Here is a 23613-nt window from a genome sequence, read left to right on the forward strand (position 1 = left end):
TTGTGCCACACAATTGGCCAACCACTAACTCGCTATTAAACTCAACACAAATATAATATTACGTCGATGTTGAGAATTCTTACTTACAAGTGAAGAGGGATGCCACTAAATTATAGTACTAGTACGTAATGAAACGAAAAATTAAGAACAAACTAATTATCAAACAGACAAGTAAAGTTATTTTAATTAATGGGCCAAAAAACAAGATCGACGAATTGAACCAGTAGGATGAATTTGGTCAATGGGTCAATAAACCTTAATGCTATATGTTGGTAATTTCAATTTGAGATTCTGAGCCTCTACATTTAAATTTGTTCATTTACATGTATTTCGCTGTATCTAAACCATTAGATCAATCTAATGATTAAAAACTTTACGCGTCAACTACAATTAACTATAGTTTTTAGAAAAAATTAAAAAAAAAAAAAAGTTCTCCCTAACAAAGACTAAATGTAACGATTTTTACAATAGCTTGCCGAAATACGGATAGATGCAGAAAGTCTAAATATAGATGCTCGGAATCCTTCCAATTGTATATGTTGTGCTTTCAATATGCTCCGCTATTAGAGGGTGGCTATATTTAGTGTGGGTGTATATATGGTAATATGTATGAAGAGATCTACTCCAATGAGTCACAGCTTTCAAAAACTTCAGCCATTGCTTGCCGAAGAAGTAACCCAACTTAGCCACCACTCACTGTAAGTGTTTGATGAGAATTTTATGAAATATTTGTCAATGTCATTCTTGTGTGTGTGTGTGTGTGTAGTCAGCTAGTTATGATAAGTTGTTGTAACAGTCGGTTGCTGAGAACAATTCTCTCTAGTATCTCCGCGCAACGCCTTCAATGGTCACTTTCATGGGTTGTAACTCGCAACAGTAAGTTTCGGGCATCGGCAAGTTGTAAAGCTCAAGGAAGTTCTGAAAGTGGAATAGACAGATTTAGTGATCTTTCGGATGAAGTTGCTCATCAGAATTGTTCTGTTAATTGCAATTTAGGCAAGGGAGGAGCTGGTGTGTTCGCATAGGAAGGTGTAACTGAGGTGGTAAAACTTTAGGACAAAATCTTAAGAGAAAAGACCTTATTTCCTAAAGTCTAACCCCTTATTTTTTTTTTTTTTTAAATGTCACATATAATTTTTTTGAATATCACATATAATTTTTTTAAATATCACATAGGAAGGTGTAACTGAGGTGGTAAAAGTTTAGGACAAAAGAGAAAAGACCGGATTTCCTAAAGTCTAACCCTCTAAATTTTTTTGATATCACATACTAATTGAATACATCCAGATTTTTGTGGAATTTTATAAAATTCTTTAAATCTTGTTTGAATATCGATGAACTTCCATGGCTTTATTTAAAATTTGGATAGAATACAGCTCTCTCTGAAAAAGGGTTTTGCCCCTCTCTTCAAAACTCTTTGGCTTAGGGAGTACAATTGGAGTTTAAAGAATTTTAAAAGAATTTTAAAAATCTAAATGTATTCAATTAGGATTTAAAAAAAAATTATAAAACTCCATAAAAAACTCGAGTGTATTTATTACGGATTTTAAAAATTCAACTAGGATTTTATTTAAAAGATGAATGATTGTTAACCGGTTCGGCCGATTGACGACTCCGGAGAAAAACCTAATCATGTAAAAATGTATATAAAAATACGAAGGATTGTTAACCCTAAAGTCCAGGAGGGAGTGCCTTGTATCTCACGTATTACTCTCATCCATATACTCTTCCTGCGAGACCTGATTGCCCAAGAAGAATTGATTCAGCCACTACCACCTGTAAGCGATTCCTTTGCAGAATATGCGATTTGTTTTTCGAAAACTCTGATTTCATTTTGGATTTCTGTCTAATTGTACACTTTGCTTTTCGAAAAATCTGGTGGGTTTGTTTGTTGATTTCGCTTGGTGATTGCGGTAGTGCCTGGAAAGTGCTTGATAATATGCATCTGTGAGATTGAGAATTTAATTAGGTATTTGGCAAGGGCACCCTGTTTAGCTGCAAAACTGTCTTGGGTGTGTGGTTTTGATATGTTGTTGCAAATGTTGGTTGCAGGAAAGGATTATCTCTTGTAGATCCGACCACCTCCTTGAGGAGTCACTGCGATGGGGTGCAAGCGCAACCTGCAGGCATCCACAATTTGTCAAGCTGAAGGGACTTCCTCTGAAGGTGGAATAGACAGATTTAGTAATCTTCCGGAGGAAGTTGCTCATCATGTTCTTTCCTTCCTCAATTTCAAAGACCTCACTCGAGTGGGTGCTCTGCCCAAAAGATGCAGACAATTTCACATATCAGTTCCGGTGGTGGATTTTGGTACAAATCAGTGGACAGATGTAAAAAAAGTGGATTTACCGGGGCTGATGAGTTCTTTTGATAGATACTTGCTTGATCGTGGTCATAACAGGATGCAGCGAGTCTGCATCGGCTTGAGTTCCTATAAATCTGAAACAGCGAAGAAAGTTTCTGATGACTATTCTCGAGTACTCAAGTGGATTCATAATGCAGTAAGGTGTAATGTTGAAGAGCTTGATCTCTATTTCATATACCGGGTTACTAGCATGTTGTCATTGCCATCTTTCATTTTCCATTCTCAATCTTTGCGCTCTCTATCGGTGTTCTCGGGTACACGCACTTTGGAGATCGTTGAAGCACCGTCCCTATCCTTTTCTAGTAATCTCCGTTACTTATCATTGAGTGATGTTAAAATAGTAGACGAGAGGATTTTCAAATGGATCTCATGTTGCTGCAAATATCTCAAGGAATTAAGTCTTAGTTCTATCAAGGGTACACAAAATATCTCCATTGAAAGTTCGTCTTTGGAATCCTTTTCTTTTTTCAATGATGACGATGACGATGACGATGACAATGACGACTGCCATCTCAATATATCTGGTGAGAAACTTGAAAATATAGATATGTACTGGGGTGGTTACGAAGTATTTGAGAGCAGAAAAAGCACAAATAGCAACACATCATTGAAGATTTTTGCTCCAAATCTTAAAACTTTGAAATGGAAAGGAGAAGTGAGGAATTGCCAAAGTCTGGGAAATTTAAAGAGTTTGGAAGAAGTTGAGATTTTATTGGAGCCTCTGAAAAATGAGTTTGACAAAGTATTGGAGGTTCTTTGCAGTATATGCTCGGCACAAGTTCTTATTATAAACGACAAGACCATTAAGGTAAAGTTCACTCAATTCTCCGCATGTTTTTCTTGAAAACAGTATAAGTTCTTATTTATGCGCAATATGAAGTAACTGAAAAACATTTTGACTTTAATTTTTTGACAAATTAGTGATTATATATAATCTGGATTGTGATAATTCTTGTGCCCTTTCTCGCTAATTAAGATTTTTTGTGGAAACATTTGCAGGCTGTGTACAAGGAAGGTTCCAAGCGAACACTAATATTGGATAACGTTCGGAACTTGAGCATACATTGTGAGAGCTTGAATAACAAGCTTGTTCCTGCTGTGGTCTCTCTTCTTAGGAGAATGCCTAATCTGAACATTTTCTGCATAAAGACTAGATGTCACAGATTGACTCCTAGAACAGTAAGTTAAAGTCTATGTTGCCTATTAATCTCCCTTCGCGCACACGACACACATTTTTTTTGTGCTAATTTGTAGAATCATTTTCTTATAATTTAGGGCAACTTTATTTAATCCAAACAATTTCTTGAGAAAACTTTCCTATTGAAAGAATGAAAACTCATAATTTAACCTAGATTAAATGACAGCAAAAGGGTTAGCTAGTTTCTTTTTATGTTCTATTTTTTTATGTAGCGATTTATTGTCAACAGCGGGTATTGCTTGACCGTAGTACTAGTGGCCGAACTCGTTTTCCAAGTAAGTTGATTTTGAGAGACTCCACTTACAAGCTAGAGAACCATAGTACTAGTTGCCATAAGACTACCACTATGACGCAGCTATATCCAGAAACTCAACATAGTCATCACTTATCTCGAACTAAAAATCCTATATGATACTTATATTAATCTCTCACTAGATTCATTATACTGTAAGGAAAATAAGTTAGAACAAATCAAATCATAGTCTATCACTTTGTGTTTTGTGGGTCTTCAAATGAGATCTGAATACAATTTTGGAGCTTGATTTCAAATTTATCTGTTTTTCATGAAACATGTTTGACAACCAGCTGTATGCGTAATGTAACAGTCACCGAACATCATCTAAATGTTCAGCAATGTGCAATCGTAAACCCTTCGGGCATATAATGGTGTTAGTTTTGTAATATGTTGGTGTAATTTATATTTTTTTACATTTCCATTTAGTGGGGTTGGGTCAATAACATATGAAGTTGGTGAAGTATGGAATATTTGGGTTAAGAAAAGTCGCACAAAAGTCATTTGTTTTTTAATTACTTTGTATTTATTTGGTGGTTTTGAATTAATTTGTTTTTATGTCTTTAGGCAAGTCGCTTTGGTAATGAGTACTGGAAGCTGCAAAACCTTGCTTTCATTCACCAGCTTAAGGAGGTAAGCATAGAGAACTCCTATGGGTCTAATGAAATCGAGTTTGCAAGGTATATTCTCGAGCATGCTCAAAATTTGAAGAAAATGGTCATTGTTCATCGTGATCAAAATGCTCCGTCGAAAGTGTCTGGGATGATGAGTAAGAGCAAGATGATATCCGCTGCTTCACTTCTCATTCGGCAGAACCCAAAGCACTTCTACACTATCACTTATATTGGTCCTGGGATCTCACATTGCGATTTTGATATCTCAGATAGTGATTCGGAGAGCTCAGATAGAGATTCAGAGTTAAATTCTTAAGCAAGTAAAGGGATTTCTGGGATCTAAAGGGAAGATTGTTTGATGTTTAAAAAAAAAAAAAAAAAACATTGTTTACTGAGTTAAGCCTATTTGACATGGCATTTCTGCAATATTTCTTGTGTAATATCTTCCTTGCAATTTGCTTAACCCAAACCTAATTGTCTTGCAAGGCACAAAAATTAATAATCTGGGATCCGAAAAGGAATCAAGAGCTCCTATTCCTTCTTTCATCATTCATCTCATATTCACTTCTCCATCATTTCTCTCATATTTTTTTATATCTCACAAAAAAAAAAAAAAAAAAATGAAAACTATTGTGTGTGTGTGTGTATTATTAGTATATGCCCACATACAAAGTGTGTTTGAAATTTTTTACTTTTATTTTTTAAAATTGAAGGAGATAGGAAGAAGTGTGAGACCGTGAGAGTGGGGAGAGAGAGCGAGGTTTTTTTTTTAATTTTTTTATTTTTAGATTAGAGATGATAAATGTCACATCTGGTCCGGGCTCCCACCACATCCCGGGCTCGACTCTACCATAGTACGATATTGTCCGCTTTGGGCCCCGACCACACCCTCACGGTTTTGAACCTGGGAACTCACACGAGAACTTTGTAGTGGGTCACCTATCATGAGATTGCTCTCACGTGAACTTGCTTAACTTCGAAGTTTCGATGGAATCCGAAGCCAGTGAGCTCCCCAAAAGGTCTCGTGCTAGGTAGAGATGGGAATATACATATAAGGCTTAGAGGATCCACTCCCCTGGGCAATGTGGGATGTTACAATTCATCCCCCTTAGGGGCCCAACGTCCTCGTCGGCACACTTTCGGCTAGGGATTGGCTCTAATACCAAATTGTCATATTGTCTATCATAGTACGATATTGTCCGCTTTGGGCCCTGACCACGCTCTCACGGTTTTATTTCTGGGAATTCACACTTCCGGCTAGGGATTGGCTCTAATACCAAATTGTCATATTGTCTATCATAGTACGATGTTGTCCGCTTTGAGCCCTGACCACGCTCTCACGGTTTTATTTCTGGGAATTCACACGAGAACTTCTCAGTGAGTCACCGATCATGGGATTGCTCTCACGCAAACTCGCTTAACTTCGGAGTTCCGATGGAATCCGAAGCCAGTGAGCTCCCAAAAGGCCTCATGCTAGGTAGAGATGAGAATATCCATATAAGGCTTAGAGGATCCACTCCCTTGGGCGATGTGGGATGTTACAATAAAATCTCATATAGATGAGGCTTAAACAAAGAACAACAAAATTATGTTTTGTGAAATTACATTATTGTCTTTAACTTTTATGTTGTGATAGAAGACAAATATGTTTTTCCATCCTCTTTTGGTTGACAAAGAGAGTTTCATTAATATGTAGTTTAGATATATACAAATATATTCTATTTTAAAGGGAAAAGAAATTAGGAAGTGCCACACAATTGGCCAACCACTAATTCGGTATCAAACTTAAAACAAATATAATATGTTGAACTTGAGAAATTTCAGTTACAAGTGAAGAGAAATGACACTAAGTTGTAGTACTTGTTGGTAATAAAAACCAAAAATTAAGAACAAAATAATTATCAAACAAACAATTAAAGTTATAGGAGTGAATGGGACAGTAAAGAGGTTCAACGAATTGCATCAGTAGAATGAATTGAGCCAGTGGGTCAATAAAACCTTAAGGCTATATAATGGTAATTCCAATCTGAGATCCCGAGCCTCTACCTTTAGACTTTGTTCATTTACTTGTATTTCGCTGTATCTAAGTCAACATTTTAAGACTTTGTTGGTAATTCCAATGAACTTCCATAGATTTATTTAAAATCTTGATAGCATGCACCTGGATTTGTAAATATACATCTATCTTAAAAAGGGTTTTACCCCTCTCTACAAAACTCTTACCTTATTTATCCTTCTTGTAGAGTCTTTTAGGGAGTATAATTGGAGTTTAAAGAATTTTAGACTTATTTATCGCCTTTTTTTAAACTCTTTTAGGGAGTATAATTGAAGTTTAAATAATTTTGAAAGAATTTACAAATCTAAATGTAATCAATTAAGATTTTAAAAAAGTTTATAAAACTCGATAGAAAATAGAGTGCATTCATTTCGGATTTTAAAGTTCAATTAGGATTTTATTTTAAAAATGAAGGGTTATAATGGATTTTAAGGATTTTAAAGGGATTTGGGTAAATCAGGCATATTTTTCTAAGGTTTCTAATGAATTCATGTAAAAATCACACGGAGTCTAATTACATTAAAGTTGAAAATCAGAGTACACATAAGAAACAAACGAACAAGCAAATAAAATTTACATGATGTATATGGATCAACATTAAGTTGAAAATCAAATTACGCATAACGAACAAGTGAACTAACAATAAACTGATTACAAAACTAAAAATAATTTTGAAAACAAACAATCAATACTACAAAGATTCGCCAAAAAGTCTACACAACTTGTAAGGCTATGTGATGAACTTATTCTAAATTGAATTACAAAACATGCTATTTATATATAATTAAATCTTTAATAGTCAATAAATACAAAATCCTAATACCAACGGGCTATACTCAAATCCTAAACTAACGAAAAAACCCAAACAATTAAATATACAGAATATACTAACATTATGTTTGGATGAGGGAAATAAACTTAGAATTTTGATAAAAGTCAAAATTTATAAATTGATATGCACCAATTTCCTTGTTTGAATTCATAAATATAGAAATTTAGAATTTATGTTTGGATGAGGGACAAAAAAAACTTGGAATTTGAGACCTCCAATTCCCAAGTTCAAATTCTATATAAATATGTGTCATTTCTTAATTTATATGATTGAGAGTTTAAAAATAACAAATTTCGTATTCAATTTCATTGTTCTTTTAGGTTAACCAAACAATAAAATTTACAAATTCTAGAAAATAAAATCTCGTCATTTCAATTTCCGTCGTTTTTAAACTTCTTTGTAATCTTGAATTTATTCATCCAAACATTGTGTAATATTTTGGAACAACGCTTATATATAGGCATAAGCAAACAGAACCACGGCCCGGCTCATTGACGACTCCATAGCCGAAGAAGAAGTGATTCAGCTACTACCATACCACCTGTAAGTGATTTGTGTGCAGAACATCCGATTTTCTGAAAAGTTCGATTTCAACTTCGGTTTCAATTTCGAATTTCTCTCTAATTGTATGCTTTTCGTTACGAAAAGCATGTTGATTTCGCTTCGGGCTTTCTGAAATTAGTTGATAGCGGTAGTGCCGGGAAAGTGTTTGATAGAATGCCTCTGTGGGAGCTTAATTAGGTATTTGATAAATTGTTGCATATGTTGGTTGCAGGAAAGGATTATCATGGGGCACAATCATACGCCCCCGGCATCTGTAGGTTGTGAAGCTGAAGGAATTCCCTCTGAAAGTGGAGTAGACAGATTTAGCGATCTTCCGGACGAAGTTGCTCATCATATTCTTTCCTTGCTTAATTTCAGAGACCTCACTCGAGTGGGTGCTCTGTCCAAAAGATGCAGACAATTTCATCTCTCAGTTCCGGTAGTGGATTTTGGTACAGTTTGGTGGAAAGATGTAAAACAAGTGGATCTAGCGAGGCTGGTGACTTCTTTTGATAGATTCTTGCATCTTCGTGGACATAACAGGATGCAACGAGTCCGCATCGGCTTGAGATTCTCTACAAGCGAAGAAGAGAAGAAAGTTTCTGATGATCTTTCTCAAGTGGTACTCAACTGGATTCGTACTGCAGTGAGGTGTAATGTTGAAGAGCTTGATCTCTTTTTCGTACACTCTGTTACCAGTACGTTTTCGTTGCCATCTTCCATCTTCCATTCTCAATCCTTGCGCTCTCTATCGGTGTCCATGGATATAATCAAGTCACCGGTTGTTGAAGCGCCGTCTCTATACTTTTCTAGTAATCTGCGTTACTTATCATTGAGTTATGTTAAAATAGTAGATGAGAGTATTTTCAAATGGATCTCATGCTGCTGCAAATGCCTCAAGGAGTTACTTCTTAGTTCTATCGAAGGCGTACAAAATATCTCCATTGAAAGTTCGTCTTTGGAATCCTTCTCTTTTTTCAATTATGGCGACGTCCATCTCGGTATATCTGGTGAGAAACTTGAAAATATAGTTATGGCATGGAGTGGTTGCTATGTACCAACAAGTTTAAAAAGCAGCACATCATTGAAGATATTTGCTCCAAATCTTAAAAATCTGAAATGGGACGGCAATTTAAGAAATAGCCAAGATCTGGGAAAATTAAAGAGTTTGGAAAGAGTTGAGATTTGTTTAAAGCCTCAGAAAAATGAGTTTGGCAAATTAGTTGAGGTTCTTTGCAGTATATGCTCGGCAAAAGTTCTTATTATACACGCGAAGACCATTAAGGTAAAGTTCACATATCCTTCTGACCTTTTTGTAAAATAAAAAAAAGACTATACATAATCTTGTGACTTGTAAGTTTTCGCTTTTCAATCATGGAGATTGCATTCTTATTGTGATGGCATATTTGTTGTGATATATGTGAGACTTACTGGGGAAATGTGAGTTCTTATTTATGTTGCAACATCTGTTTTACTTCCATCTATGTATATATGTGTGTGTGTGTGTGTGTGTGTATCTTCTGTCCAATGAAGGAACCTACAAAGCATTTGAAATTATTTTTTTGACAAATTAATGATTATATTAATCTAAATTGTGATAATTTTTGTGTTCTTTCTCACTAGGTAAGATTTTTGTTGTGGAAAAACTTGCAGGCTCTGTACAAGGAAGGCTCCACACCAACACTAATATTGGATAATATTTGTAACTTGAGTATACATTGTGAGAGTTTGAATAACAAGCTTGTACCTGCATTGGTCTCTCTTCTTCGGAGAATGCCTAATTTGAATATTTTGTGCATAAAGACTAGGTGTGAGAACTTGATTCCGAGAACAGTAAGTGAAAGTCTATGTTGCCTATTAATCTCCTTCGCATGCACACGAAACACATTTTTCTCGTGCTAATTTTTTCTTATAATTAGGGTAGCTTTATGTAAACCCAACGATCTCTTAAGAAGATCCTGCTATTACAAGAATGAAAACTCTAAATTTAACCTAGATCAAATTACAGCAAAAGGGTTAGCTAGTTTCTTTGTATGTTCCTATTTTTTTATGTAGTGAGGATTTGGGGTTAATCACACAATTAGGCAATCATAATAATTAGGTATTGAACTCGTAGTCCAAGTAAGTCAAACTTGAGACATCCCACTTACAAGTTAGAGAAGAATATCGTTAGACCGTAGTGCTATTGGCCAGAAGACAAGCTAGTTTGAAGAAGACAACTCTGAAACTGCTATCAATATCAAGAAACTCAACATAGTCATCACTTATCTCCAACTAAAATCCTAAGTGAAACTTAACTAACTTCACTACAGTGTAAAGATATAAGTTAAGACAAATCAAATATATTCTCAAATTGTGTTTTGTGGGTCTTCAAATGAGATATGAATATAATTTTTGAGTTTGAGGTTTAATTTATGTGATTTTCAGACGACATGTTTGACAAATCAGCACTTAGTGTGTAATGTAACTTCTACTGATCATCAATATAGAGGTTCGGCAGTGTGCTACCGTACATCCTTATTCGGATGTAACGGGGTTATGTTTTTATTTGGTAATTTTGAAATAATTTGCTTTTTCTTTTTGGCACAACAAATTCATTTGTTTTTATGTTTTCAGGCAAGTCGCTTTGGTAATGAATACTGGGAACGGCAAAACCTAGCTTTCATTCATCAGCTTAAGGAGGTAAGCATAGAGAATTCCTATGGATCTAATGAAATCGAGTTTGCAAGATATATTCTCGAGCATGCTCAAAATTTGAAGAAAATGGTCATTGTTCATCGGGATGATGACGCTCCATCGAAAGTTGCTGGGATGGTGAGTAGGAGCAAGATGATTTCCACTGCCTCGGTTCTCATTCGGCAGGATCCACACCAGATTTACAAATTTCGTGGTCGGGGATCCTGCGATTCATACTGGGGACCGGATATATTGAAATCTGGGATAGTGACTCTGAGATCTTCGATAGCGACTCAGAGTTCAATGTTTTAGCAAACAAGAGGTTTGTTTGGGATCGAAAAGGAAGAATGTTTATTTATTTTTAAAATAAAAAAACAATATGTATGTCCTTAACAGTTTGGACGAGTAGAAATTAAACTCAAGATGCAACTAAGAATCAGTTTTTGAAATCAAACTCAAGATTGGATTACAGCTCTCATGTTGCATTACATTAATAGGCAGGATTTTTCTCTGGCAACATCTCCTTGCAATCTGCTTCACACAAACTGTCTAGCAAGGCAACTTGCATTAATTTAACTTGAAATATACCCAAAAACAGAAAAATCAATCGATCTCAAAAACTTAAAAAAAAAAAAATCTATGAGGGATTTTATACGAAATGCCGTGCAATTTTGGCTCTTTGATCACTTCACAATATAAACCACTATGCTATCACTCAACGATTGATTTTCCATTTGGTTACACAATGGACTTGTTATAATATTCATGGTGGAAATGGCTTTCTCCACTAAAGCAATAGCAACTGGTAGAATCAAAGCTAATGGAATTAGCAAATACATATTATTATATACTCTATTCTTCCTCGTCTCAAACATTTTTTTCATACGACTACCAATTCCTTTCAATTGAAAAAAAAAAATCACTACTTGAACACATATCAAGAATATAATGCCCAAGTTGATAGTAAAAAAATCAATAAGAATGGCATTTTATCACGAAGGACTACTCCAACTCCAACCACCGCCTTCAACGGTCGCTATCATGGCGCGCAGGCGTAAGCTCCGGACACCTCCAAGTTGTCAAGGTGAAGGAATTTGTTCTGAAAGTGGAATAGACAGACTTAGTGTTCTTCCGGATGAAGTTGCTCATCATATTCTTTCCTTCCTCAATTTCAAAGACCTCACTCGAGTGGGTGCTCTGTCCAAAAGATGCAGACAATTTCACCTATCAGTTCGGGTGGTGGATTTTGGTTCAGACTGGAGGCCACGAACAAAAACCAACCAGTTTCGTGCGAGACTGATGAGTTCTTTTGCTAGATACTTGCTTGATCGTGGTCATAACAGGTTGCAGCGCTTCCATGTTAGTTGGAAATTCTTTACAACAGAAAGAGTGAAGAAGCTTTGTGATGATGATTATCGAGTACACACGTGGATTCAAAGTGCAGTAAGGTGTAATGTTGAAGAGCTTCATCTTCATTTTAAAAACACTGTCTCTTCATTTTAAAAACACTGTCTCTTCATTTCCATCTTACATCTTTCGTTCTCAGTCTTTGCGCTCTCTATCAGTGGACTATCGGGGGATTTTTGAAGCACCGTCTCTATCTAACCTTTTCCAGTAATCTTCGTTACTTGTCGTTGAGTTCTGTTTGCATAGAAAACGAGAGGGTTTTCCAATGGATCTCGTGTTGCTGCAAGTGCATTAAAGAGTTACATCTTTATTATATTAAGGCTATGAAATGTATCGCCATTGAAAGTCCGTCTTTGGAGTCCTCCTCTGTTTCCAGTCATGGTGATTCCGTCCATCTTAGTATATCTGGTGAGAAACTTGAAAATATAGCTAGGTTCTTGTCTTCCTTCTGAGTAAGATCTTTTTTCTTGAAAAACCTGCAGCCTCTGTCCAAAGAAGGTTCCATGGAATGGTCTCGCTTCTTAGGGGAATGCCTTATCTTACTACTTTGTACATAAGCACTATGCCTAGCCAGTTCATATACAAACCCATAACAATACGTGAACGTCTGTATTGCCTATTGACCTCCCTCTCTCGCACACAAACTCAGCAGACACAGTTTTCTTGTGCTAATTTCTTCAATCATTTGCTAGCAAATTGCCTTTTGTATATTTTCAGTCAACCGGCTTTGGTATGGAATACTGGAAACTGCAACAAAACCTTGCTTTCATTCATCAGCTTGAGGAGGTAACCATAGAGAATGCCCATGGGTCTAATGATATCGAGTTTGCAAGATACGTCCTCGAGAAAGCTCAAAATTTGAAGAAAATGGTCATTGTTCTTCGTGATAAGGATGATCAAGAAAAAGTTGTAGCGGGGATGGTGAGTACAAGCAAGAAGGTTTCCACTGCCACGGATCTTGTTCAACGTTCGCTCATCGACAACATTTTTTTTTTTTTTTGAGAAGAAACTATAACATTTTATTAAAATAGAAAGTGGAATTACACAGAAGTGGATAAGAAATCCACCAAGAACAAAACAAGAAAATCTCTCAAGAGGATCTAATTACAAGTAGTAAAACCTCAACCAAAATCTCTTTACGCCTGCTAACATATCCTACAGTATGTGAGAAAGAGAGTAATTGTTAAAATCATTCGAAACTGAAGCCCAGAGGGCTGCCCAATATCTTACTCTTCCCCATAGATCTGCTACCCCCACACCAGAATAATCCTGAAAAAATCTTTTGTTACGCTCCAACCAAATGTTCCAAAAAACTGCCGACATCAAACAACATATCAACCTGAGATTGAGATTCAAAGACGTGATTTTTGAACAAACAAAGGTTTTTGTAGTATCTAAAAGGAATTATCTTTCATATGTTCTGAGACCTTTTATATACGTCCTAGATATTTTGTACGAGTCGAAATGAAACTCAGGATACATGTAAGACTCAACTCCTGGTATAGAACTCAGCATCAGATTACAAAAGCTCATGGTTCGTTCAAAGAAAAAAAAAAAAAAAAAGAAAAAAAAGATTACAAAAGCTCATGGTTCTTTGACTGGACATTTCTGCAATTCTCTCAGATACTATATCCTTACAACTTCACTCAAACCTAACTTGTCTTGCAAGGCACAAAAATTAAAACTTTGGGGAAGAAAAGATAAGGGGGGGTATTATATAATTTCGAAAAGAAAAAAAAAAAAAAAACCAATCGCACTTGACACTTCGCCTTAGCACTCTCGTGACCTTAACCCGAAAGGAGAGAAGAGAAATCAACCTAGTTTCTTCTTCACCAAATCCTCGTTTTGAAATCTGTTTGCATACTCATAATCTAGCTTAATATACAACTGCAGCAACTTCCTGTAGCCCATCATGACATATTTGTCCACATAATCCTCACACCTCTCGTAGAGCGCCGGCATGGTTAGAACAATGACAAGACCTGCACATCGGAAAACAAAAACATAAACCGACAGAAATTACGACATTTGAATCTGGTGATGGCTTCAATCCAATGGAAATGAAGCTTTAAACTTACTGGTGTAGCTCAAAGTAAGGAAATCAGTCAAGCCGCCAACAAAGTAGATCACCAAGAGGGATGTAGCTACTTTGAAGAACAATCTTGAGTCCTTTCCCAGGGAAATATTTTGGAAACCCGAGAGCAAAGCGTTTAAACGAATGCGGATGAAAGATGCCATTTCGTTTGCCATTTCTTCCGATAAATGCAATTCAGGCAGGGGAGGAGCTGGTCTGTTTACAAAGTAGGGAACGTGAATTGAGAGTGGCAATGTTGACACATAAACATACACTAGCCATTCCGAAATCTAAGACAGTGTTCGGATAAAAACAGAAAAACACGAAACATCTCGAGGAAAAAAAAATGCTACAAACCAGGATGTTTCGTGTTTTTCTTAGTTACAACGAAACCTGTTTAGGGTTCAGTTGTTTTCGATGAAGAACGATGAGTTTACATGAACTGAACGAATAATCAACCGATTTAACCACATAAATGTTACAATTCAGGAAAAGAAGCTCGGTTCAAATCAAGAAGCAACAAATTTTTGCGTGTACCGGTTAAGAATGGCGGCGGATTTAGCCCAGAGAAAGAGAGTTGTCATGAGGAGGAGAAGAACACTTGATGCAAGTGATAGCAGAGTGTAACCAGACTTCTCAAACACCAGCCAAACACATAGAGTTACTGATAGTATCCCCAAAGTCGCATTCTTCCGCCTCCACAGAATCACATCTGCAACTATAAAAACCACAAGATCCGATCTCATCTAGATCAAAACTTTGTAAGGAATTGCGGATCAAATGCAAACTATGCAGTGTCGGGGAGAGATCATTCTCATCTCTCCCTGAATTGCACCGAGGCCTTTTGAGATAAAATCGGCACCCCGATGCATAATGCATCTTAATTGCATACAGTACAACACCGGATATCAAAGTGAAATCGAACTACATTAATCAAGTCTATACTTTTAACTTTGAGAGCTCCAAAATACTGGATTACAATTTTAATCAAAATTTTAATCACAATTTAAGTAGAATGATAAACAAATCAGACTTACGAAGACCTCCTCCAAGGATCTCGTGAAGGGTTCTGTGCCTGTTGAACAACCTATCGGATGAACCCATTTTCCAAAAAAATACAGCCTGGAATTCCTGTTTGGATCTCCAAGACACAGATAAAGATGTTGGCTTTGAGTCCTTAGTAAAAGAGAAATAATGGGTTCCATGTATATATATTATATTATATATGTGTGTGTGTGTATACGGACGGATGTTAAAAGTTGCGTGCGGTGGTGGTCAGAGACAGAGAGTCGTGGCTTTCAGCTGAAAAGCGTCTTCCCATGGCTTTTTCTTGCTTTTTTCTACCTTGCTTCTTTTAATTTTTTTTCCAAAATGTGCAACTATTAAATGGTTTTATTTTTCCTTGATTTATATACAACAATTAGTCAATTACTGTCTACGCAGAAAACAGAGAGAGGGATCAAACTGCTGCTCTGCTCAGGTTGGCTGGAAACTGCTTTTCTTAAATTAAATATCCCGTTTGTCATTTTCACCCTTCAGTGAGTCTACTTTTAAAGGGTACTACTGTCATTTCGAGGATATTCTCGTCCACTTAGGTTCGTTGGTCGGCTCTTGAGGGCCCATTTTGTGACCACGATCGATCACTCCGTTGTTGGATTTTTTTTTATCGATTGTTTTTGGTAAATAATACAAATAATGTTCTTCGTATTATGTTTTTATATTATATTTTTATATCATTTTAGATGACATTTGATGTAGACAATCACATCATTTGAATTAATCAGATTTTTAAATTTAGTTCATTATTTAATAAACTAATAATAAAAAAAAATAGTTAATTCAATGATGATTGTAATATACGAGGAGTCCTTCAATCAGAGTACTAGCTAACTTAATTATTGATTAAGTACTTGTTTGTTATCTTAATTATGTTTTTCTGTTTTTTGAACAAACAATATTTTTTATACTAAGAGAGACGGGATGGGCTTAATCTCACAACAAGCTAGCAATAATGTTATTCAAATTCGTCTTTGCCAAGATCGAACCTTAGACTTCTCACTTATAAGTGACGATGAATAATGTTATACCGTAGTACTAAGTAGCTATCTTAATTATGTTTAAACTTGTCAACGTTAGTTCTTTCTGGTCTACTCCTAAACTTGGGAATGGAAAGAAAATGCTTAACTTCAGGAGGAAAGATTCGTGCATACAACCAACGATACATTCCTTTCTTCCTAGTCACCTGAAGAGCAGTATAGAAGGAGAGGAATGTATCGTTGGAGGACAGCCAAGAATCTCCCGCTCAAAAACTACGCCCAACAGACGAGGCAAGAAAACTAGACCTTTGAGAAAATGTGACAGAAACTTATCCCCAATGACTTATGCCATGAAGAAGCATTACGAAAATGAAAAAAAATTGTAACCATCCAATGGAAAAACTGGGAGGTTATTTCTTCAAGTTTATACATTTTGAGTTGACGAAAGTATAAAGTATAACAGAGCTGTATATGCGGCAAAGTGCGATGACATTGCAACAAGGATTGTAAATCAACTGTCTAACCTGACATAGATCATTGCCCTCAACCATAAACATAAAATTTAAGAAAGAATATACTTTTCCTTTGCTCAATCAATTTTCTCAAGGTTCTCTGAACTTTCGATCTGAGGATTGCCAGTGCTGATCCGAGGATTGCCAGTGCTGATCTGAGGGCTGCCAGTAATGTTCTGAGGATTTCCAGTAATGTTCTGAGGGGTTCCGGTAATGTTCTGAGAGGTTCCGGTAACGTTCTGAGGGGTTCCGGTAATGTTCTGAGGGTTTCCGGTAATGTTCTGAGGGTTTCCGGTAATTTTCTGGGGGTTTCCGGTAATGTTCTGAGAGTTGTCGGTGCTGTCTTGAGGGTTTTGGGTGCTGTTCTGAGAGTTGTCGGTGCTGTCTTGAGGGTTTTGGGTGCTGTTCTGAGGGTTGTCGTTGCTGTCCTGAGGGTTTTGGGTGCTGTTCTGAGAGTTGTCGGTGCTGTCTTGAGGGTTTTGGGTGCTGTTCTGAGGGTTGTCGTTGCTGTCCTGAGGGTTTCTGCTGCTATAATGTGGGCTTCCGGCTTGAGCACAGGCAATGGCTGGGGTAGAATCCATAAGACTGGCAGCTATAGCAGCTTTCAAGTCCTCATCTTCCATTTCTGAAAGCAAATCTGCTTCCTCATTTGATAGAAATTGTGCTGAAGATTGTGGATTCAAATTTGTTCTTTCAGGTTGAGCATTTGTGGAGTTGCAGGATTTAGTTATCCTCTCAGCATCTTCAGGTGAAAGCCACTGCCCATAACCATTAGAAGCTTCGGAGGATGAGATGGGACACTCTTTTGGGAAGCTGCCTCTCACCAGGAAAATGCTCCAACCCGAGCCTTTTAGTGTGTCCAGATAGGCTGATAGGTAAAACTTTGAGAGATGCAATGGAGCCGCATAAAGACTGTCGAAATTATACCACTCTCCACTCACTTTCCGGATACAAAACCAATGATCCTGCAAATGACAGATAAATGCATTTTCAAGCTCAGGATCTATCTGGGCGGGCTCAGCAACCGGAGAATCAAGGGGGATGACCTGCAGATCCCAAACCTCTAAAGCCTTTTGTAGAACCTGCAAAGGAAAACTTCAACGGTTTGCAAATCATAGAAATTCTGGAATCTCTTGCAAAGCAATAATCATGATCAAAAATAATGAAACTGCAACCTGTTGTTACAATGAAAGCTTAAAAGTAAATTAACCAAAAAAGAACCAACTACATACTTGTATATAACCACTAACTTTGTTTGGAAGCATAAAATGATAAGGAAATTCAGTACAAAGCTAAATTACTAATATATCAACTCGGTATGGAATGGAATCACACCCAGCAAAATAAAATGCTACGGAACTAAAAATATTTCCAAATTTAGTAATTACTATTTTGCAAATGAGGAAACCTGAAGGCGAATCCATTTCAACGTAATTAACATATAAAATAAGTCCATATAAAAGAACCTAATTTAATAGCTTGTTTTGCTTTTCCATTGTCATATATCCATATGGTTCATCGCCAATTAGGGTAACCGCAATCTGCTCATGCTGGGGGAAGGTGTACTCTCCATGGGTGTATCAAAACATGTCGAAGCGTAATCATCACGAAGTATATAGGACCAAGTTGCTTACAAGCTTCCACTGGTGAAATAAACCGCCATGAAAACCAAAAAATACCCTTGGAGGAAGCACATTTTCCACCAGAGATTTGTGACTGGGAGACATAGGGGGTTAAGGCCATGACAAAGTAAGTGTAGTAGTATTGGTACTCTTGAATTTTTCATGCAAGTGAAAAATAATAAAACTGAAGAACAAAAGAATAATTCAGTACGAACATTTGCATATGTTCACTCAGCATTAACAGTTTGACTCACTAAGGCATCGTAATGACCTCAACTTCACCATTCATACAATACTACACCCATAAATTGTTCTATCCCTCATTTAAAACATCCCATATGTATACATATCCAATTTGTACAGACACGCATACATAGGGGAATAATCAAGTGAACAGCCCTTCATCCAAGTTAGTCTTACTAAAATACAGATCTGGCATATTGGCACAATACAGCTTCATCATTGCCTCTTAAACCTAGATGGTTAATACCACGAAAAACAAAAAACTTGGATATTTTAAACTGCAAAACACGTGGCCTCGCACACGCACGCACACACATAAAAGTAAACAACTAAACAAAAGTAATTGGTGATCGAGTCCTTTGGTACATGTGGACGCACACACAAACACATGGAAGCCAAGAACTAATCATAGTAATCAATAATCAAGTTGTTTGGTACTGCTAGTTAACCGGTACTATCAGCTCTAGTATGAAACAACCATGTGACAAGCTTTTCTTGGCCAAAAGTTATTCAAGGCATACGTCCAACGGAATGCCATGCCAAGATTAACCTCAATTCAACATGGCTCCAGTTATATTCCAGAAACCCTCCCTCGCACTCAAAGAATAAAATTACCACACCACTCCTCTTTATAACATTACAAAGGTTCAAGAACCACCTAATCAATCTTTTGTAAAGCCAAATCCCAGTGCTTTTCTCCTGGTGGAATAATGGAATTAACTAATACAAATCCCATGACAACAAAACCCAGATGGAAAGCATCATCTCTCTGTAAAATCGAACCGAGCCACATTCATAAACAATTAACAAACAGAGAATCATATATTCAAAATGTTTCAAAAAACAAAAGAGTCTACTTTTTCCCCCTTCCAACTAGCTCAAACGTTAAATTCAGAAACCCAATAACCCAATGCAACAAAGATTACTATACCACTGAATCAAACGATAAAATCACAGACTAACTCTGTCGAAAGTGTTCCAAATTATACAATAAATCACTAAAAAAAAAAAAAAAGCCAATTTAAGTTACAGTGAAAAATGAAATCAGAGAATGTCGATACCTCCAAACAGAAAAATCGAAACTTTGCTTAAAGACGGAAGAAATAATTGAAATTTGAGGATTAGAATTGGAATTGGGACCTAACCTGAATACTGAAATCGCCATCCAAGGAGACGTTGTGAGACTCCTCGGCGAGGAAATCGCCAGCGTGTGAGCCGCCCTCGACGAGCATCATCTGCCGCTCCTTCCGATCGAGATCGGAGGCGAGCGCCGCCAAATCGAATTCGGAGAAGAAGGGACCCTGCAGCACCGTGTTCACGCAATGCACGGCGCAGAGCTTCGACTCTTGTACCTCGTGGTACAACATCCCTCCGTTGCTCGCCCCTTCCATCACAAAAAAAAAATACTACAAAAAAGTCCCCAAATTACAAAAGACGAAACCCTAGATTCTCACAATCTTCGTGTCTGAGAATTGAGCAGAAATTGGATTGAAGATATGCGGGAGAAAGGCATAAAAGGATTGAAGATTGAGGAATTGACAGGAAAAATACAAATTTTGCGTTTTATTTACATTTTAATTATTTTATTTATTTTATAATATGGAATAGGGAGTTTAACGTTTTATATGCGACGAGAGCGTTTTGGTGAGAAACCACGTGCATGACACGTGTAAAGACGCGCGAGGACAAGGTTCGTTTCTTTCTGCTTTTTGTATTTTTAAGTTTTTGCTCAAAGTGGGAAGGAAGATCTAAATCCATTCCGTTTCAAGGACCCAAATTTGTCAATGTATTTTGTACTTTGATTCGAATACGGATCCTTATCTGATTCTCTTTGTGAGGATTTAGAAATTCGTGAATTGTATTCATTCATCGTACATCATACGATTAGAAATTATTTTAAATATTTTTATTTAAAATTAAATACAAATAGTACTTGACAAAAACTAATCGTACGATATACGATGAACGGACACGATTTACGAATCCTCGAGATCTTCACCAAAAGAATCCGGAGAGGATCCTGTTGGCTTTGATTCAGTTAAGGCAAGTAATTAAGGGCTAGTTTGGGGTTGTGTTGTGAAAAGAACGTTGTTTTCAAAAGTAGATGTAAAGTTGCTTCTGCTTTTTGCTATTTTGGACTCATAATTTTAAAAAATGGCACTTTTTTCCATTTCCCAAACACAATTTTAGCCTCAATTTTTTCATAAAACTGCTTTTAAAAAAAAATTCAGCAATAATTTATGTCAGCAACCCCTTTTTTTACCTTTTTAATTATTTATGTTTTGAAAGCCAATAACATGATATAAATGTGGTTATGCTCTGACAAACAACTCTCAATTATTAATATGTAGTCACATAAGAAATTTACATATATTTACGACTGGCAATCACTCATGCACATTTCGACAATTATCCCTACGATTTCTCTTTGTAAAATGGAAAAAATTTGCCGATGCTTTTTGAACTTTTATAACCGTCTTCCCACTCGCCTCTTTAAATTTTAATTTAGTTTTGAGCCCTTTAATCTTTTTGAACTTTCAAAAGAAAGCACTAGGGACTTGGCTATATGGTACACAGGGCTGGTTTCGGTTTGGTAACTCAACCGAAAATGTCAAAGAACCGAAATTTTGTGTGTCAAACAAAGAAAAAAAGGCAAACAAAAGAAGACACATTGCTATTAAATTAAAACAAAAATACACCTTGTATTCAATTCTAAATCTTTCTTGATAGTTATACAACAACAAAATGCATCTCTCTCTCTCTCTCTCTCTCTCTCTCTCTCTCTCTCATACAAGCAGATCATAATGGTTCCTGCCACTGTATAGGAGTCTCACAACCTTTCTGGGCTTTTTGTTTCTAGAACCTTTAGTAAACTCGCTTCCATATTCTGCAATCGGGATGAAACCAGAACCCCGTCCACCACTTGTATGCTGCAAGTTATTTGAACCAACGGATCACAACTAAAACACAGTAAATGTCACAATACGATTAATTGAAGAGAAAACGCGCTGCTAGAATAGATATATAAACACACACTAAGAAAATGTGCAATGCCAACGATCTCCGCCCTTATAACAATATCCAAATGCCAACGTAAGAAGATTATATATTGGGTTATAAGGTGGGGAAAGAAATGAATGAAGATGCTCTGTGCACAAATAGTTAGCAAGTCGATGATTTGGATCTTTTCTTATGTTAGTTTTGAGTTATCTCCAAAACTATAAAAGACACATTGGCAAAAATAAAGATAAGAATTTTAAGTGAGAAATATACCTCATGCTCCGGTATGTAAACAGTGATTGGCTGCCCACATAACTTTGACAGAACCTGCAGTATTGAAGAGGGTGATAGGTCACACAATACGTGCAGGATAGAGTGAGAGAGAGAAAGAGAACTCAACATTCACATAAACAACTGCGAGAAACGAATTACAGCAACAAATATGAATAATAGCATTTGGTTTAAAACATCAACTCCCTCCATCTATTGGGGACTATAAGCCTTTAATTGAAGGCTAAATTACAATGATTAGATAACTTCAGATACCACCTAAAACAAAACTTGATTGATAATATCTACAGCTGACAATCAATGATACTATTTCTATAATACATACACAGCGACAAAGTGTTAGAAATGAAATAGTCTGATCAAGAAATCTGACTGACCAGCAGCTCGGACTCTCCTCCCCAGAAATCTGGTCTATTGATGCGCTGGCAGTAACTGCGGAAAGACATTTACAAATATAGGAGATTAATTTCCATTGGGGTGTGATTTTCACATATCCCTTTTTACTTCTCACACACCCTTTTAATTTTTGGCCGTCAGATCGAATGAATTGAAGAAGATCAAAGGACATAAATTAACAAGAGGTGTGTGGATAGCACACCCCATTTCCATTATAACGACATACTAAGGCACCTGCCAGAACAACAAAACCTGAAACCGCTTCTGTAGTAAAAAAAAAAATGATAGAGATTTACCGCTTTAAGGACTCATCGACGGTGATTGCAACCAGAGCAGGTTCATACTTAACACGCTCTTCCTCATCTTCGCATATAACCTCTTTCACAGCCATCCGTAGTTCATCTATGAATTCACAATACTTGGTCATTCTCAATTGCCAGTTTGCCCACCAAAAATAATAAGAATAAAATTCCAAACCAAACATTAGTGCAACCTATACCAGTCCTAAACATTCTCCTTGCAACCAATTTATCGAGCATTTTGTTTGATATAATAAATTCAAACAAATTCGACAATTCTTTTCTTGACGTTCATCTGATAAGTTCTAAATCCTTGAAATCCACATTGAAATTGAGAAGTTTTGTGTAAAAATCCAGCATATACCTGCATCATCTTTCTCTTGCCTTGGGCTAAGAGGAACCCCCTTGTTCAAAGCCATTCCTTTCACCTGAATAAATTTTATAACTTTGAGAGAAAGGGATAGAGCTCAAAATTTACTAGTTTTAGGCTTTTAGCGGACGTTCGGGATAATGCGCCCGCCCCCACCTAAGTTTGAATCCCCTTCCGGTTCATTAGAGTAGTCTAAAATATAGACAGTGAAGAAATTTACTTTTACTGGTTGTAAGTCTGAAATGTAAAAAAATCAGAAAATACCAGAGCACGAAATAAACAGCGTCCGTCGCCGGTAACCTTCTGAACCGAAAAACGTTCAACTTTCTTCATCGCCGACGATCCTCTGCCTCTGTAAAAAACGAAAAGGTACGAACTTTAGGGTTTAATTCTTATGAAGTCAAACAAAATTAAACGAAAATCTAAAAACGACGAAATGCTGAAAAATAGAGTGGGAAATTAACAGTGGCGGTCCAATTCTAGCGAAGAACCGGTGGCTGTGGTCCCCGAACGACGCCGTTGGGTTCACCGGAGAATTGGAAGTTGAAATTGAAAGGACGGGGGAGGCGGCGAGCTCGAACCGAGCAGTTCCATTCCTTAGCTGCTCGAGAATTGACTCTGCCATGGAGAAAGCTGCTCCGGGACGACGACCAGTGGATGGATGTGAAGGCTGAGACCGGATAAAGCAAATGCGTGGGGGTTGAAACGGCGTCGTAGTCTGCAAGAGAAGCCGTTTGTAGTTTGGGCCTTGGCTTTTTAATTTCCTACTCGCGGGTAGCCCAGTCCC

The 23613-nt window shown here is 36.9% G+C and overlaps 5 protein-coding genes and 1 pseudogene across 9 annotated transcripts; 3 read left to right on the forward strand and 3 right to left on the reverse strand.

The window, feature by feature from the left end:
• Window positions 1–836: 836 nt before the first annotated feature.
• On the forward strand, window positions 837–4994 carry LOC103959598 (putative F-box protein At3g58860). 3 transcript variants are annotated; one of them, XM_048572470.1, is made up of 5 exons: window positions 837–1778; window positions 1918–1969; window positions 2053–3173; window positions 3365–3544; window positions 4423–4994. In XM_048572470.1, exons 3-5 carry the CDS (start codon window positions 2103–2105, stop codon window positions 4783–4785), a joined length of 1614 nt encoding a protein of 537 aa, XP_048428427.1. In that variant the 5' UTR covers window positions 837–1778; window positions 1918–1969; window positions 2053–2102; the 3' UTR covers window positions 4786–4994. The 3 variants fall into 3 exon arrangements, with proteins under 3 accessions (XP_048428427.1, XP_018505980.2, XP_048428431.1); XM_018650464.2 differs by lacking the exon at window positions 1918–1969; XM_048572474.1 differs by lacking the exons at window positions 837–1778; window positions 1918–1969 and having other exon boundaries at window positions 1976–3173.
• A 2754-nt stretch (window positions 4995–7748) lies between these two features.
• Window positions 7749–11047, forward strand: LOC103959599 (F-box/LRR-repeat protein At4g14103-like). 3 transcript variants are annotated; one of them, XM_009371951.3, is made up of 4 exons: window positions 7749–7900; window positions 8133–9185; window positions 9554–9733; window positions 10517–11047. In XM_009371951.3, exons 2-4 carry the CDS (start codon window positions 8145–8147, stop codon window positions 10886–10888), a joined length of 1593 nt encoding a protein of 530 aa, XP_009370226.2. In that variant the 5' UTR covers window positions 7749–7900; window positions 8133–8144; the 3' UTR covers window positions 10889–11047. The 3 variants fall into 3 exon arrangements, with proteins under 3 accessions (XP_009370226.2, XP_048430357.1, XP_048430358.1); XM_048574400.1 differs by having other exon boundaries at window positions 7783–7939; XM_048574401.1 differs by having other exon boundaries at window positions 7826–7983.
• A 355-nt stretch (window positions 11048–11402) lies between these two features.
• Window positions 11403–12601, forward strand: LOC125472686 (annotated as a pseudogene).
• Window positions 12602–13460: 859 nt separating this feature from the next.
• Window positions 13461–15409, reverse strand: LOC103959596 (reticulon-like protein B12). Its single transcript, XM_009371944.3, has 4 exons — window positions 15095–15409; window positions 14595–14775; window positions 14062–14273; window positions 13461–13965 (listed from the first exon to the last, which is right to left on the reverse strand). The coding sequence occupies exons 1-4, from the start codon at window positions 15159–15161 to the stop codon at window positions 13796–13798; spliced, it is 630 nt and encodes a 209-aa protein (XP_009370219.1). The 5' UTR covers window positions 15162–15409; the 3' UTR covers window positions 13461–13795.
• Window positions 15410–16487: 1078 nt separating this feature from the next.
• LOC103959594 (ataxin-3 homolog) lies at window positions 16488–19997 on the reverse strand. Its single transcript, XM_009371942.3, has 2 exons — window positions 19616–19997; window positions 16488–17687 (listed from the first exon to the last, which is right to left on the reverse strand). The coding sequence occupies exons 1-2, from the start codon at window positions 19859–19861 to the stop codon at window positions 16683–16685; spliced, it is 1251 nt and encodes a 416-aa protein (XP_009370217.2). The 5' UTR covers window positions 19862–19997; the 3' UTR covers window positions 16488–16682.
• Window positions 19998–21121: 1124 nt separating this feature from the next.
• On the reverse strand, window positions 21122–23526 carry LOC103959593 (OVARIAN TUMOR DOMAIN-containing deubiquitinating enzyme 3). Its single transcript, XM_009371941.3, has 7 exons — window positions 23291–23526; window positions 23091–23178; window positions 22821–22884; window positions 22454–22559; window positions 22139–22193; window positions 21744–21797; window positions 21122–21400 (listed from the first exon to the last, which is right to left on the reverse strand). Exons 1-7 carry the CDS (start codon window positions 23449–23451, stop codon window positions 21257–21259), a joined length of 672 nt encoding a protein of 223 aa, XP_009370216.3. The 5' UTR covers window positions 23452–23526; the 3' UTR covers window positions 21122–21256.
• Between the last annotated feature and the right edge of the window lie 87 nt (window positions 23527–23613).

The sequence above is a fragment of a genome, unplaced genomic scaffold (assembly GCF_019419815.1).
Source record: "Pyrus x bretschneideri cultivar Hongxiangsu unplaced genomic scaffold, Pyrus_bretschneideri_v1 Contig11, whole genome shotgun sequence".
Classification (NCBI taxonomy): Eukaryota; Viridiplantae; Streptophyta; class Magnoliopsida; order Rosales; family Rosaceae; genus Pyrus; species Pyrus x bretschneideri.

Coding starts and splice junctions, on each gene's coding strand:
- LOC103959598 (XM_048572470.1), top strand. CDS start 2,103: ATGGGGTGCAAGCGCAACCTGCAGGCATCCACAATTTGTCAAGCTGAA. Junction 3,174..3,364: donor TAAACGACAAGACCATTAAG/GTAAAGTTCACT, acceptor AAACATTTGCAG/GCTGTGTACAAGGAAGGTTC. Junction 3,545..4,422: donor ACAGATTGACTCCTAGAACA/GTAAGTTAAAGT, acceptor TTATGTCTTTAG/GCAAGTCGCTTTGGTAATGA.
- LOC103959599 (XM_009371951.3), top strand. CDS start 8,145: ATGGGGCACAATCATACGCCCCCGGCATCTGTAGGTTGTGAAGCTGAA. Junction 9,186..9,553: donor TACACGCGAAGACCATTAAG/GTAAAGTTCACA, acceptor AAAAACTTGCAG/GCTCTGTACAAGGAAGGCTC. Junction 9,734..10,516: donor AGAACTTGATTCCGAGAACA/GTAAGTGAAAGT, acceptor TTATGTTTTCAG/GCAAGTCGCTTTGGTAATGA.
- LOC103959596 (XM_009371944.3), bottom strand. CDS start 15,161: ATGGGTTCATCCGATAGGTTGTTCAACAGGCACAGAACCCTTCACGAG. Junction 14,776..15,094: donor GATCCTTGGAGGAGGTCTTC/GTAAGTCTGATT, acceptor TGGTTTTTATAG/TTGCAGATGTGATTCTGTGG. Junction 14,274..14,594: donor TCCGCCGCCATTCTTAACCG/GTACACGCAAAA, acceptor CTTTGTAAACAG/ACCAGCTCCTCCCCTGCCTG.
- LOC103959594 (XM_009371942.3), bottom strand. CDS start 19,861: ATGGAAGGGGCGAGCAACGGAGGGATGTTGTACCACGAGGTACAAGAG. Junction 17,688..19,615: donor ATGGCGATTTCAGTATTCAG/GTTAGGTCCCAA, acceptor TTTCCTTTGCAG/GTTCTACAAAAGGCTTTAGA.
- LOC103959593 (XM_009371941.3), bottom strand. CDS start 23,451: ATGGCAGAGTCAATTCTCGAGCAGCTAAGGAATGGAACTGCTCGGTTC. Junction 22,194..22,453: donor GTCGATGAGTCCTTAAAGCG/GTAAATCTCTAT, acceptor GTCTTTCCGCAG/TTACTGCCAGCGCATCAATA. Junction 21,401..21,743: donor TTTACATACCGGAGCATGAG/GTATATTTCTCA, acceptor AATAACTTGCAG/CATACAAGTGGTGGACGGGG.